At 56.0% G+C, this 15702-nt stretch overlaps 1 protein-coding gene across 3 annotated transcripts in view; it reads left to right on the top strand.

Moving 5' to 3' along the window:
• SSBP3 (single stranded DNA binding protein 3) overlaps positions 1–15702 on the top strand; it is a 162283-nt gene that overhangs the window by 112322 nt on the left and 34259 nt on the right. For all 3 annotated transcript variants that reach the window (XM_058552502.1, XM_058552501.1, XM_058552500.1), the window contains exon 5: positions 1663–1752. In XM_058552502.1, the coding sequence (XP_058408485.1) occupies positions 1663–1752 (90 nt within the window). The remainder of the gene's footprint in view (positions 1–1662; positions 1753–15702) is intronic.

The raw sequence follows: 15702 nt of genomic DNA, 5'->3' as shown, positions 1-15702 counted from the left end.
AACACAGCCCATCCCGTCACTCAATCCTCTGCAACCCTGGCAGCAGGCAGGATGGTAGTGATCCCTACTTTTTATAGGAGACTGATGCGGAAAGGCCAAGTTGGGGGCCGGCGCAGTGGCATAGTGGTTAAGTTCGTGCGCTCTGCTTTGGCAGCCCAGGGTTCGCGGGTTCAGATCCCAGGCGCGGACCTCCGCAACGCTTATCAAGCCATGCTGTGGCAGTGTCCCATATAAAGTAGAGGAAGATTGGCAATGGATCTTAGCTCAGGGCCAGTCTTCCTCACCAAAAACAAGAAAAAAACGCCAAGTGGCTTGCCCACAGCCATCCCTCGCTAGCACAGGTGACAATGCTTGAATCCCGATGTAGTGGTTCCCAGGGGTATCTGTTCATTTTGCTGCATGCTGTGTGTTCGTAGGATTCACACATTACCTCATTTCCTTCCATCAGAGTTGGAAGTTAGGGGTTCTGGTTCCTGTTTTCTGGCTGAGGGAAAAGGGAGGGAGAAGTGGCTTCTTCAAGGTGGTGATGGCAGGCTGCGTTCACAAGAGAGAAAGAGACCCTCTGTTTCCTGACCCTCAGGGGCTCACTCTTGTCCCAGGGAACCAGTCAGACCCCTGGGAGATGATTGGGGATTCAGTTTCAAATTCTCAGTCCTGGCAGGGTTTGGAGACCACCATGGTTGGATGGTGGGCTTCCTGCAGGAGGCGCACCTGGGCAGTTTAGAATCAGAGGGAGGAGCAGGGCCCAGGCCCAGTGGGGTGGTCAGGCCTGTGGCTTCCCAGTCAGCCTCACCCTGCCTGAGCGAGCGCGGGGCCAGGCGCAGACACGCCGGCCACATGAGCAGGTGGGACCCAGATTGCCTGGAAGGAGGCCAGGCTGGGAAGAACAGCGTCTGTTCACCCCGGGAGGCATTTATGGAGGCAGATGTACCAGGTAAATGCTGGAATAGCAGCGTTTAAAAAGAAACGTGACGACAGTCCTCCCTCATGCGGCCTACCTCATCTCCTCTGGCACCAAGGACCCTGAAGGGACCAAAACTCGCCCTGCCCTCCTTCACCCTCTCCTGGGACATTTCCCGGCTGGGCTGTCTGTTCCTTGAGTCATGGATAGTTACTGGTCTCCGGCTCTGTACGATGCGCCAGCCTTTTGTAGAGGGCACAGGCATTTATGGAGCACCTTGCCTGGTCTCCAGGAGCGTCCTGAAGCAGCGGCGTGCTGGCCGCCTGCTGCTGCTCTGCAGGGTGTGTGCGGTGCCTTCCACGCTGCATGTCACACCCTTCTCACAGCCACCCCACATGGTGCACGTCGTTGCCCCATTTTAGAGATGAGAAAATAGAGGCCTGGAGAGTTCCATTCTTGCCCAGTCAGTGACACACATGGAAAGATGGGGTCTGAGGAGGGTCTGTGGAGGACGTGGGCAGACAGGGAGGGGGTGGGCCAGGGGTGGGAACTCCCTCTCCCTCTCTCTCCCTCTCTCTCCCTCTCCCTCTCTCCCTCCCTCTCCCTCTCTCCCTCCCTCTCCCTCTCTCCCTCTCTTCCCCTCCCTCCCCCTCCCTCCCTCTCTCCCTCTCCCTCCCCTCCCTCCCTTCCTCCCTCTCCCTCTCTCCCTCTCCCTCTCCCTCTCCCTCTCCCTCTAACTCTCCACCTTCCTGTCTCCACAGAGTGCGGCAGCCGCCCCGAGCCCTGTGCTTGGCAACATTCCCCCCAACGATGGGATGCCGGGAGGCCCCATCCCGCCGGGTTTCTTTCAGGTACGTGCTGGGCCCTGCGTCCTCTGCTCCTCTCACTGCAGGCCCGACCCGGGCAGGCGGGAGGGAGGGAGAGAGAAGGCAGTAGCAGCCCAGTTTGCCATGGTCTAAATACAGTTGCTTTATGCTGGTTCACACCCTTCCCTTCCCATCCCCATCTCCACCCCTTCCAAAGACGCGGGGGGAGAAGAGAGGTGGAGAGCAGACGCCTCCTGCATGTGCTGTGTCACTTCTGCTGGAGTTTGTTTTCGTCACACTGGCCTCATAGCCGCGACACCACCCGCCCCTGGTCAGGGAGGCTGTGGGGCTGCTTCCAAGTCCGTGTGGAGCTGTCTTTTAACAAAAGGCTTTTTTTTTTTTTTTTTTAAACAAGTAAACTGTTCTTCGTTTCTGTTTTGTTGCTGCTGTCCTTGTCATTGTTTACTTTGCCTGTCCAAACTACAAACCTTAGGCGTAATCTAAAACAACAAAAAACCCACCATCCTGGCAGGTCTCGGAATCCTCTCCCTCTGGTTAACCACTTGATTTTTTCCGAGTGCGATCACGGCCGGCGTCCCACAAGCCTCTGTGCCCACACTCTGCCCACCAAAGGCGGGAGCAGATCCCACGTGGGGTGAGAGCCTGGCCTTCTCAAAAAGACACCTTGTTGGGCTCTCGGGGGCTTTCTGTTTTGTCCGGGTTGGATGCAGCTTCCACCCCCTCTGCGCTGCCGCCTCCATTTCTGCCTTCCCCTCCGGGGTCTTGTTCTATTGAAACCAGATTGAGACTGGGAAACGCTGTCTTCGAGAGGTCTCAGCGTGTGGGGCTGGAATGAATTTTATGATGAAGCTCTTGAGTATAACATCTTTCTTTCAAACCTGTCTGCAACGAGGTTGAGAATCTGCCTGAGTTCCTCACAGCTTTTGAAGGGTTAGCCTTCCAGATAAGAGTATGGAAAGAGCTGTTGTATAGAAAAGAAGGCAGAGATTTCTCCGTGAAGCCCAAGAATTCAGATATGGGACCAGTGAGGCAAAGTCCAAGGAGACTTTGCTTGGCGTAAGCCAGAACTCTTGAGTCCAGCAATGAGACACAGGCGGCGGGAGACCAGGGGCTCCCTGGCACTGGCGAGATCTGGGCAAAGATGGGACAAAAACCTCTTAGGGATGTTAAGGGGCTTTCCTCCCTGGATGGGAGACAACCTGGAAGACACTTATTGATAAGATTTCACATTTCAGTTGATATTACCTCCCAGGAGAGAAGGGTTAGGACATGCTGCTCACCAGCCAAGGAGGGAATCAGTGAAATTTGGGTGTTTCCCGAAAGCAGAAACAGCAGGTTTCCCACCAAGATGGCAGTGAGGGAAGTAAGAGGGACGAGGGGATAGTGGTTCTGCGGCAGTGAATGGCCAACGTGTATCTGTATGTATTTCTAGCATGCAGCCCAAACTAGGGCCTTGTCCCAGGTGTGGAAACGGGTATAGCCTCAGAAATTAGTGTGTAAGCTCCAGGTTGGACCAGACCAGGCACTGCCCGGGGCTCAGCTTGGGGTAAGGCCACAGGCATCGGGAAGAGGGGCCAGACTTCTAAGAGAAAGTGAGACGTTCAAATCTTTGGAAACCCGTGGACCCAAGAAAGACAGGAGCCGGGTGGGCTTCTGCCCTCTCCCCCGAGGGGAAACCCAAGTGGCTACTGTCTGAAGGGATTATCCATGCCAAGGGGCAGCCGTCTTTGTGGCCACTGCAAATGGGCATTCTATACCGAGCTGGTGGTCTTTCCCACAGCATTCTGTCTTGTTGGGACTTCTGTCGCAGATTCACATGTGCTCGCTCGTGATGCCATCGATGTCCTCGATACAGTGCAGATGTGGCGTTCCTACCTGATGGACAGAGCCCACCCAGGTACCAGGCTCCACCTGTGTGCCTCCCTGCTCAGGCTGCTTGCTGGCCTCTGGGCGCCCAGTGCAGGCCACTGTGGCGGGAAGAGGTGGATAAGAGCCAGCTGTATTTTTTTAAAAAGGCCACTGACTTCTGTTTTGGCCTGAGTCTGGGGCAAGGCGGAGATCTGCCTGATCTGTGGGCAGGTCCCAGCTTCCTGCTTTGGTATAATTGTCCATGGTTGAGGCCTAATTCCAGACATACTTCTCGGGCCCTCCCCTGTGACGCTCAGGGGTGTGGTCAGAAGGCCCAGACTGATTCCTGTCCTTATTTAGCTGCCATCAGCCACCATCAAGCGGCGGTAACTTCTGGACCCTCTTGAGGTCTTCTCTGATCCCAGTTGGGGACACATCGAGAGCTGGCTGGGTCACTGAGCAGGGACTTGTGTGCCCTGGCCTCTGCTTCCTGGGTGACTGGCCAACTTCACCCCCAGCACTCCCTGGGGAGTCATTTCCCTGTCAATCAGATGAAGGCAAATGGGGTCCTTCCTGGCCGTGATGCTGACCCGCTTGGGCTGGGTCACTGCTGAGGGGAAAGGGTATCTCTCTGGAGGAAGGAGGTAGTGGCTGCCCGTTTCCGGAGCAGGCCGGCTCGCAACAGGAATATTAGCTATTAATTGCCGGCCCTGCCTCTCGCTCATCTTGCAGGCGGCCACTCTGATATTAGAAGGGAAGTAGAGATGGTATCGAGGGTTTTATCTGCTGCCAACAATTGTGCTTCTTCCCCTGCTTGGCCGCGGCCTGGGCAGGCAGTTCTGCTGTAGGAGGGTCTTTGCGTTGAGGACCCAGCCTGGGTTGACTGATTCAGCTCTGGCCAGACCCTGTCCCAAGGTGGACAGGCGGGTTTTCAGGCCAGGACTCTACCCCCAGCACCAACTAAATTTAGGGCCTCCAGAGTGAGTGGGAGGGAGCATCTGTCCGCCTCCCATCCAGCCCCTCAGAAAGCAACGCTGGGGACTCCCTTCCTCAGGCCTCCGACTGTCAGGCTACAGGCCTCCTGGGGTTAGAAGGTTTGGCTGTCCACACACTGGGTTCTGACTGTTTGCTCTTTCTTATTCAGTGTTCAGGTTTCCAAGGTGGACAGTGCTGGTCTGGTCCTGTGGCATGAGATGAGGGCTGCAGGAGGTGGTTTGGGACCCGACCTGACCCTGTCTCACTCCTGGGGAATATTGTGAGGTTCTCGGATTCGTGGCAGAACTTAGCAAGGGCATTCTACTTCTGTTGTTCCTTGTAAAAAGCCTGCCTTAATCTTGGCATCCGCAGCACCTGGCGTGCACTAGGGACCCAGGAAATGTTTGAACTGAATTTATTTGTGTTGCTCACATTACCAGGAGTGGAGCCTAGCCAGCCCCAAAGCTCTAGATCCAGCGTTCTGACCCGGGTTGGAGGTCCAGGAGTGGTGTTCTGGAATGGGGAAGGATACAGAGGGCCAGAGCCCGAGGACGCCCGTTCTGGTCCCCTGCTTTGTCACTTGCTGAGTGACCTAGAGCAAGTTGCTTCCCATCTTGGGCCCCCCATTTCCTCACCAGTAAATGAAGCAGAGTGGACCAGGTGGTCTCTGAGGGCCCTTCCAACTTGGATTTTCTGCTTTGGATCCAGATGGGTTTTACATAATCAAGCAGTGGCATTTTTTTTCATGCAGCTTAAGTCAGTTGGGCTGCACATCTGGCAGATTCAGCTTGGCTCTGGCCGGGCCCATTGGTCTGGGTGGGTCCACTGCTCCTTGGCCCTAAGGTGGTTCTGAGGGAGGCACTGTCCAATGAGAATCTCCGGGTCCGGAGCTGGGGAATTGCGGGAGGGCAGGGGTCACGGAGAAGAGAGCTTTGGGTACAGGTTGTTTTTGTTCTTGTTTTGTTTTAAATTCCAATAATTGTTTTCAGTTGTGTAGTGTTTTTAGACATGCGACTTACTTTCATTTTGATCGCAGCGTTTCTGCGAGGAGGCATGGCTGCCAGGGAACGTGCGACTCAGAAAGGTGGATGACCTGCCCAGAGTCATCTGCCGAGGGCTGGACTCAGAGTCTGAGCCCAGGCTTCCTGGTTCCTGATGCTCGTGTTCTTCCACGGCAGTCAGAGTCCAGATGTGGACACATCTGGTTGTCTGGAGGAAGAAGAGAGAATGAGAAAAAAGGAGGGAAATAACGGAGGGAGGAAGAGAAACTCTAGCCGTCTTCTTTCAAAGTAGGCAATGTTGCCATTCTGTTTGCTTAGTGGTGGCTGCTTAGAACACTGGGTTGAGAATGATTCTGAAGCTGTGTCCAGGCTCAACGAATACTAATTGTCCGTGTCCACCATGAACATGGGCACGTAAATGGTAGTACATGTCCTGTGTATATGCCATCCCCGATCTAGTCCAGACTTTTCCTTTATGATGTGGAATGGAGGCCCAGAGGCAGATGGGCCTGTGGTTAGTGGCTGTTATCGGCCCCCCTGTGAAAACATGGGGCTTGGCTCTAGGCCAGAACTGAATCAACTGTAGTGTGCCCACAGGAGCACCCAGCCTACCAGAGAGACTAACAGGTAAACCCCTGCACTGTAGCAGGAACTGGAGAGGCCTGCCTGCCCAGGTGGGAGACAAGAGGGGATTCCTAGAGGCAGTGTGGTCCTGGCTGGGATGGTGCCTAGAAGGAGGTAGGTGGCAGGTGCTCAGTAGAAGACGTGGTGGAGAGGTTGCCGGCAGTTGTTGATGAACCTTGTTGAAGAGGGCGGGATCCATCCAGCGGGTGGTGGGAGCCACTAGAGCAGCCTGGTCTGGATGATGCCTTGGCCAGGTCTGTGTTCCAGAACGGTTGCTCTGTAGAGGCAGGGATCTGGGCGCTGACCACATCGATGATGAACACTGGCATTGCAGAGACCCAGCAGAGGTCATAGGGCTGAAGACTGTGCCTTCTATGGGAAAGACAGTCCTGGGGGACCTAGCTCCCTTTGCCAAAAGCTCAGCCGGTGCTGCTCTGAGCGTCCCGATACTGCCTGCGTGGTGGGGATAAGAGGGGCTGACGTGTCCCCCTGTTCCGTGGGTCCTTGTTCTTGCAGGCTGAGCCCACCCACCTGGGAAAGAGGTTGAGTTCTCTCTCCAGGGACCCTCCCCGTCAGTGGTAGGGGGAGAGGAGAAGGAGCAAATGATGTGTATACCTCAGGAATCAGAGAAATGATCCAGAAATAGGAGGGAGAGAGAGACACATGACCTTGATCTTTCCTGTTGAGATTACAGGAAACACTCTCTCCTCATCCCCCCAGAAGTAGCTGGGGTTTCTCTGGGAGAGGAGCAGCCTCAGGAGGGCTCTGATGACTGACCTGAAGTGTCTGAAGTTCTGCCATGTGGAAGATACTCAGACCTGCCTCTGTGAGGCATCAGCCCTTAGATCTTAGATCCTTGAGAGAAAAGAGGGAGGCCAAGTGGAATCTTTGTAGGGAGGACACTTCTACCACCTGCCAAATTTAATGATGAGCGTAGTGAGCTCCTTGGTACTAGCAGTAACCAAGCAGAGACTAGTTGCCCAGCAGAGAGCCTTGGGAACTATGAGCCCTGGGGTTGGGTGAGGAGTTTCCAGGGAGATCAGAGCCCAGTGAATGAGAACATGCCGGTGGCAGCAGCATGGCAGTTCCCAGGAGCGGGGCTGAGTGCTGGCCGTTTCCTGCCTTCCTCCCTGGCGGGAAGCAGGCAGCAGCAGAGGGAGCTGACACTCCTCCTGCCAGAAAGCTGCTGCAGTAGGAAGGATTTCCCTGCTGACTAGGGCAAGTCTGGGACCTGGGGAGACTTGGGAAAAATTAACCCCCATTGTTTTTGTTTTTGTCAAAGCCTGCTATTAGGGAGGACTTGATGGGTGAGGCCTGGGTCTCCATTTGACATATGGCAAGTCTGAGGCGGGAACCTAAGCCTTGGGAGACCAGCCAGGCTTGTTGATCATCCCTTAGCCCATCGGCCAGATGTGGTCTCTGAGGGCACAGTCACCCAGGCTTGGTGAGCACTGCACACTAAGGAGGCAGCCATGGCCCCTGCCCTCGAGGGACTCACAGTCTGGTGGAGGGTCAGTGCCATGGGGGCAGGCAAAGGGAGCAGCTAGCCTGGCCCTAGGGCTGTCTGTGAAAGCGTCCCTGAGGATCTGACGCAGAAGCTGAGGCCTGAGCAGGAGACACTGGCCAGTGAGTGGGGCGGGGGCAGTGCATCAGGAAGAGGATGTGAAGGGCAAGGGTGGCAGGAGGCCTGGATAGACACACGTGGACTTTAACTTAAGGACAGAGGAGAGCCGTGGAAGGTTCCTAGAAAGGGGAGTGACATGGTCCCAGGAAGAGCCCCAGTGGCCTGGAGGGGCTAGCTTATGGCAGGCTGGCCAGTGGGGAGTCCAGGCTTTGGTCCCTCGGGTGGTGGGGTGGTGACCGGGTGCGGTATCTGGTGCCTCTTTGCCCTTGATTGGTGGATACTGGAGCTGGGGAGGACGCAGAGCTGGGAGGAGGTCCAGGGTTCTGGCCTGCATTGGGCTGAGGTGGGGGCTGTGGTGGGAGAGGCTGTCTGAGGTACCTCCTACCCTGCAGGACCCTTCCCTTCCCACATGTGGTCCTGTGGCCGCCCAGCCTAGTCCTCCCTGGCCGCCGCAGCCAGTGCTCTCAGGCCCTAAAGTGGACCTGTCTGACCCCCTCTTATAGTTGCTCTCCAGATTAGAAAAGGCGTCCCCGTCTGTGATTTCATTTGAACCCTGTAAAGCAGGCCTGAGAGCTAACGCATTCCCTCTGTATGGATGAGGAAACCCGAGGTTCAAGCTGGCGAGGGAGTTGCTCAAGGAAGACAGGCCTGGACGGGCGGTGGGATCCACAGCTTCTTGATGAACCCCTGTCTGGTGGGGAGCAAATCCCCTCCCCTTTCTGGGCCCTGCTCTCCGACCCCAGCCCCTTGCCCTGTCCGCTTTCCTGTGGGCCGAGGAGTCTGAGAGATGTGCTGGTCTGTGGGAGAGGCGGATGGAGGTACTGGGTCAGGGATGAGTGTGCCCCTTCCTCCAGGGGACAGAAGCCTCCCCCTCCTCCCCACCCCTCGCCCTGCTGTCTGCCTCCAGACTGACAGAAGGCAGGGTCACCCCTGCTGAGAAGGATTAGAGAGGAGGCGGGGTGCCCCAACTGCTGGGCCCTGCGCCGGCGGTTGGAGGTGGGGAACCGCTGCTGTTCCCCACCCCCAGCCCCCACCTGTTCCAGGCCAACTTGGCTCCCACAGTGGCAGCCCCTCATCTGGTTACTGGGATGAAGCCAGCAACAGGCTCTAAGCCTGAAGACCCCTTCAGGGAGTTGGATGTCCTGGTTTGAGTCCACCCCTGCTGCCAAACTGCTGTGTGTCCTTGGGGAGCTGTCCTCTCCTCTCTGGACCTTAGTTTGCTCATCACTCCAGTGAGGGGTGCTCAAGAGTGCTTTATAAACCCCTGGCCACTGTGAAACGCTGTTGTCTCGGCTATTCCTCCCCCACCACGTGGACCCATACATAGACCTCCCCCAACAAGTGCCTGGTCTGTGTCGAAAGGCCCAGGTAGGAGAGAGGGAAAAAGCCTTTATTTCTTGCCAACACCACCCCCACAAAGGTCACTGTGCTCCTGCCCTGCCCGGCCGCCAGCCTGGTGCCTAGCGTCTGCCCAGCCGCAAATGACCAGCCGGCGCTCCTAGCAACAGTGGACAAAAGGTTACTCCTGACGTGCCAGGCTGCCTGGGCCCCTCACCCTCTCTCCTAGAAAGGAAAAAAAAAAAGTTGTGGCCTTGACTGACGTATGTGCCTGTGTGCACGCGTGCGAGCATGTTTGTGTCTGCACACTTGGCCCACGCCCACCCCCCAAAAAACCCGTGAACTGCCCATGTCACGCCATGACTCGCGCTGATGAAATGGAGAGCTGAACATCAATCAACCTCGGCAGCCCTGTGCGCTCCGCACCGGCCACCAGCGCTCCGCGGGCCTCGGCTGCCCCCTAACGCGGAGCCGTCCCTGCGCCCAGGAGCCCAGCGGGGCTGCAGCCGGCTCCTCACTGCTGCCTCTGCCTCTGCCTCTGCCTCCCCGAGACTCCGCCCCCCCCCGGTTTCTGCCCCCTTTTGAGGGAGAGCAAGGGGCCCATCTTCAGAAGGACCCTTGGACATGGGAGGCTGGGCTGTGTTCTTGCTGCTGCTCCTTGTGCCTGGAGACCCCAGCGGCTGTGCCCCCTCTCTCTGGGCCTCTCCTCCTGAGCTGTGAGCTGACTCCCGGATCTCTGACTTGTCTGGATCCGATACTCCAGGATTGGTGTGGGCACTGCCTTCACTTCTTGTTTCTTAAGAGCTTGGGCTGGTTTATCGTTTCCCCCTTTGGACCTGGGGGGGGGGGGGGGCGGAGTCTCGGGGAGGCAGAGGCAGAGGTTTTTACTTTGGGTTTCTCTTAGAATTGACGTTTTCCTCCTGTGCCTGAGAGCTGTTCTGCTGTGGGCTGTCCTAGCACTGTGGCCATGTCCCCCGACAAGATCCTCCTGCTTCTTATGAGGGGGGCTGTGCTTTTGTTTTGTCTCTTCGTAGTTGGCTGAGGGGGTAGACCCTTCTCTGCTCTTGCCCCCACCTTCCTTCTCTGCAAATCATGCTGAGGTTCTTTTCCTTAAAAAAAAAAAAAGGTCAGGGGCCGACCCGGTGGCGCAAGCGGTTAGGTGTGCGCGCTCCGCTGCGGCGGCCCGGGGTTCGCTGGTTCGGATCCCGGGCACGCACCGACGCACTGCTTGGTAAGCCATGCTGTGGCGGCGTCCCATATAAAGTGGAGGAAGATGGGCACCGATGTTAGCCCAGGGCCGTCTTCCTCAGCAAAAAAAAGAGGAGGATTGGCGGATGTTAGCTCAGGGCTGATCTCCTCACAAAAAAAAAAAAAAAAGAAAGAAAGTCAAATTCCTCAGCCCTTGTAGCAGAAGAGGTTTGAGGAAGAGAATTCCAGCGGAATCCTGTAATAACATGCCTTGGCATTAGGTGGATCAGGATAGACCCCCCTGAATAAGATCATGCCACCCTGAAAGGAAGCTGCCCTTGGCTAGGCCAGGGGTGTGGCTGGAGGTCAGAGGGCATTCTCACACCTCGCTGAGTGTGAGGCGCTGTCCTAAGAGCTGGGGATACAGCAGGAGACCCACAATGTGGCTTTGGGTTCGTTTCTGTGTAAATTAACTCCCCAGCCCGCCTCTCCCTGACAAACTCCCTCCCCCAAATGAACGCCTTGGGATAAACGAAGCCCCTGGGCCAGGCCCACTGGTGGCTCTATGAGCTTGTCTTCCAGAAAGCCCCCTGTCTCTTGCTAAGACCAACATGGTGGGGTTAGACTTGATGAGAGCATGGGTAGGGGACCACAGCCTTCATGAAGTGTCATCTCCATGTTGGGTGCTGGGCTTCCCAAGGGGCTCCCTGACCCGGGGGACACCACGTCAGCTCTGTATGCAGTGCAGGGACGGGAGCAGGAGGGCGCCCAGCTGTGGGAGAAGCCCCCTAAGGAGATGATCTCTGAAGAGAGGCATCACAACGCTCAGTGGCTATGACCAGGGGCTTTGGAGCAAGACAGCCCACTGCCACTTCCTGGCAAGTTACCCCACCTCCCTGGGCACTGCTTTCCTCAGCTGTGCCAAGGACCAGTCATTCAACAAATCGCGATGCCTCCTTTTTGGAGCTCTGATGAGGACTGACTGTACGTATGTACTATATGTACTGTGTGTTCAGTGGTGGTCCATTACTGCCATTGAAACATGACCCACTGGCTTCAGGATCCCTGTTGACCAGTGGTCAGAAGCCCAGCAGCTGGGTCCCTGGAGCTCTCGTGTGCCTGTTGGCTCATCTGCCCCGTGTCCCACCCCTCCCTCACCCTTTCCGAAGGCACTCCGTCCTTGCTGGGGTCACGCAGCCTGGGTTGGCACTTGAGTTGCCTTGAGAAAGTCAGTTAACCTGTCTGAACCTCAGTTGCCTCATATTACAGCAGGGGGTGCAGGTAGCCCCCACCTCTTGGGGCACGTGTGAGGACACCATGAGATGACACCTGTCAAGCCCTGCCTGGCGCCTGGTATGGGTAAACAGTCAGGATCCCATGTTGGGGACACAAGCAGCTGTGTCCTGGGGTTGTTCTTTTCTGTGAGCTAGAGGTCAGGGTGGAGCTAAATCTTCCAGCTCATCCAAGAGCAAGCGCCACCATGAGTTTTCTCCCTTTTCCAGAAGGGAGTCTTTGGGGCTCAGCACAGCCGTGGTGGCAGTGCTGTGTGGGAGAGGTTCTGGGTGTTCCCCAGAGCAATTGGCTGTTTAGTGCTTAACCTTTTGGTTAGGTTGACATTTTTGGCACCTACTGAGCTCGAGACCCTACTTGGCCCTTTAATATGTTATTTCAGTTAACCCTGCTCACCTGGCTGACCTCCTTGGGCCCTGCCACCTTGACTCCTTGGGCCCTGGTCCAGCTTACAGGAGTGACGGGGACGTAGAGGTAGGGAAGCAGGCTGCATGTCCAGAAGCCTCTGATCTGTTCCTGCCAGGCCCATTAACACGAGCTCCTTATTGTGAGTTAAGGTTGGCGCTCCCACCCCGGGGGCTGGGTCTTTGCCTGCACTCTGAGTTCGGTCACTGTTGACTCTCACTTGGGTGACATCTGAGTTTCAGCTCCCCTGGCTTCACCAGCTATGAGTTTGGGAATATGGTGGGAACGAAAGGCAGAGCAGAAATCTGCACAAGCGCTCCTTCCCAGGGGCTGGCACTCCTGGTTCGTTAAGCATACATAAGAGAGTGACAGCTTTCTGTCCGGCCCTGCTGGGCTCCCAGGGTTGGGAGGCCCCAGGTGTTCCTCATCCACAGGCGGTCTCCAGCCTGGGCTGAGTGCAGGGGTGGGGTGGTTCATCCCTCCACCAAGGGCTCTCCTGTCATTGGTGCCCTTCATTAAAAGAATGAACCCGGGTTCGTGTTAAGACATCCCGAGCTCGTTCTGATCCAGCCCCTGCTGCCCTCACCCCTCAGCTCTTGATCCTCCGGGACCAGGGCCAGAGCTGTTGCTCTCAGACCCAGCCTCTGCCCCTCCAGCACGTCTTCACAGCCTCTTCCACAGATGCAGGATGCTCCCCCCACCCTCCATTCTGAAGGCTCTTCAATCTTGAGTCAGTTTCATTCAAAAAGGCTGACACAATCTTGCCCCAAGGTCAAAAAAGATATGCCCCAAATGTGGATCTGATTAAATGCCTCTTCTTCGGATTAGTTATAGTATCTGATTCCAAGAAATGTACTCTGGGGTTGTGGGAAGGTCTTGGAGTTTGGACATGCAGTCTGTTCGGAGCAGTGGCTTTGCCTTTCTGGGCCTCCGTCTCCCGTCTGTAAACTGCAGTGTTAGAAAGAGTGGACATGGGAGGTGCGGTAGAAAGCAGAAGAAGCCTGGCCTGTGTCCTCGGGGGCATCAAGGGCATTGGGGGCAGAAGAAATAAGGGACCACTTCAAAGGCTAGACGACTCCTGTGGAGTTTGCTGAAGAGCACCCCAGCATCAGGTGGGGTTCGCGAGGGCCTCTCGGTGAGGACCGTGCTTCCAGCCCGAGACTAGCTCAGATTAGGACAGGTTACATGTCGGTGGGCAAGGAGGCAGCTCCTTGGGATTGGGCTGATGGAAGGTTTAATTAGAGAAGGAGGGGGTTCTTGGAATTCCACAAGGCGAGGAGGATCCCGAGCCACAGCTTTAGGTGTCAGCAGCCTCCCTTTGGTGAGCGCCAGTTCCCGGCGCTGGGCTAGGTTCCTGACTCTCGGTATCTCGGTCCTCCAGCTCTCTGTGAGGAGGTGGGGTGGCCCATTTTACAGGCGAGGTGAGCGAGTTTCAGAGGGGACAGCAGGCCGTGCTCCTGGCCTGTCAACCTGGGGCTCTTCCAACAGCACCCACCACATGGCTGCCCCTCGGGTTTCTGCTGAGCTACGCCAGGCTTTATAGCCTGCTGCCCAGGTGACCATGGGCAGGTTTCCTGAACCCATTTTTCCCAGAGCCCTGGTTCTTTTCCTCACCCTATTCTGTTGCTTCCCCTTAGCTGAGAAAGGAGGACAAGATTCTGGGCCATTCCCCAAGCTTCTCGGGGAGGAAGAGGGATGAGAAACCACCAGCCATCCAGGGAACCGCAAAACTACAGGAGAAACCTTGGCCGACTTTCCTGATCCCTGCTCAGCCCTCTTCTGCTCAGTGGACAGTTGGGGTTGAATTCTGGCATTCTGGACTTGTGGCTTCCAGAGCCCTGCATCCCCGCCTCCTACTTGGATATGATGAATCTTTACGTTTTGGATTGTCTGTCGGGGTGCGAAGGGGTAGGGCAGGAAGGCTGTGTGTGCGCCTGTGTCTGGAGAGCTTAAAGTAGAGCAGGAATTCTCTGGGTGGCCGAGGCAGTGCCTTCTTAATATGCACCTCGCCTTTGCTGTGCTGTCGTGATTAAAAGCGGAGGCTGAGTGCTGGCGAGAGGTGGTGTGGCTGGCGGGCTGGCACGGGATGCATCTTTCAGCACTATTCATTTTCAGAGCAAAAGGCAGTCTTGTTGGGGGGATTTGGTTCTCTTGGCAAGGTAGGCGTCCTCCGCCTGTGGTGCAAGGGATTGGCATGGTTCTGAATTCTGGGTCCATCTCTACCTCCTCCACTTACCTGCAAAGCTGGTCTCTACTGCAGTGAGTAGATGGTGGGAAGAGAGAGGTGTGCTATCTGGATCCTGGCCAGAAACTCACATGGCTAGGACTGAGTGTTGGGCCAGCTTGGGCCCAACTCGCTCGGGGCCCAGCTCCTTCACCAGCATTGAAGAGGGCTGGTTGCTCAGGGCTGGAGTGTGGCTCAGTGGAGGAGCAGGTACAGGCTCCATGTGTAGTCAGCAAGAGATGGGAATTAGCACCTCAGACAGCTATGGACTCACTGTTTTCCAGTGGCCACAAGTCTTGATTTCTGACTTGAGAGAGGGCGTAGAAACATCTATGGAAAGGAATGGAATGGATGCATGACTCCCAAGACATAGATCTGATAGCCAGTCCCTTGCACCAGCTCCCAAAGGTTGATGACCCTGCTCCTCAGCTTGGAGGTCCCAGCCCCAGTGTCACCATCTTGTGCATTAGGCCCTCCAGCAGCATGCCCACTTCTGCCTCTGCTGCGTAGATGCTGATCTCTCGGTCCAGAAGCCTCTTCCATTTCTTCTCTGCGACAAGACACTTGTCAGTCCTTCCGGGTCCTGCCTAAATGTGACTGTTGCGTGATCGCTGCCCCCACGCTCCCTAGCGCACCTGGTCCCTGCCTCTGCTGGAGTGCTGCTGTGGTAGTAGTTACACCTTGGTCTCTCCAGCCTGCCTGGGGCTCTTTTGGGGAGGGTCAGAGTCCTGCTTGTTCGTGTGTCTCCAGGGCTTAGTGCCTGCGCGGCCCAGGGTGCTGGGACCCAGTGGTTGGATGCCAGGCGTGGGTTCTGCTCATATGTTCTGGGTATTAATGCTTTTCCGGTGTCCCGGTTGTATGGACACAGGTGCATACAAAGAATCTCCAGCAGGGAGGCCCCAAGGTTTAGCGGATGGAGGCAAAGTCAGCCCTGTTATCCCCTACCCCATCCCAACCACAGCCATTCACAGTAGAGCCCTTTCCTGCGATGACCCTAGGGAATTCCTCTGTGAAGTCACTGCATAGGAGAGGGTCAAACAGTGGACCCTGCTGAAGAACTTGGGGCTGGAATCAAGCCCCCAGGATGTTTTGTGCTGGTGAGTGAGGGAGGAGCTTGTTCCCCAGAACTGTGGCAGGGATGAAACAGGGAGATGGTCAGCAAGGAGACACTCGGACTGACTGGCCAGACGTGAATGCTGGTCATTGTGTTATAATGATGAAAGATCATTTTGTTCGAGACCAGTGGCCAAGAAAACCAGGCTCAGAGGTATGTTGGTGGGAGAACTAGAACCTGGGTTTGCTGACCCCTGGTTCGGGCACTCATTCTCAATGAGTGTTTGTCCTCAGTGGGATAAATCTTGGCTCTGATAAACAATACTATAATGTCCCTGGACTTTGGTTTTCTCATTTGTAAAATGGGGTTAATTTTTGCCTCCTTTGTCTTATTAGAGAGATGT

Source organism: Diceros bicornis, chromosome 13 (assembly GCF_020826845.1).
Source record: "Diceros bicornis minor isolate mBicDic1 chromosome 13, mDicBic1.mat.cur, whole genome shotgun sequence".
Taxonomy (NCBI): domain Eukaryota; kingdom Metazoa; phylum Chordata; class Mammalia; order Perissodactyla; family Rhinocerotidae; genus Diceros; species Diceros bicornis.
Note: the sequence above shows the minus strand (reverse complement) of the source record. Positions and strands in the feature narration are given on the sequence as shown.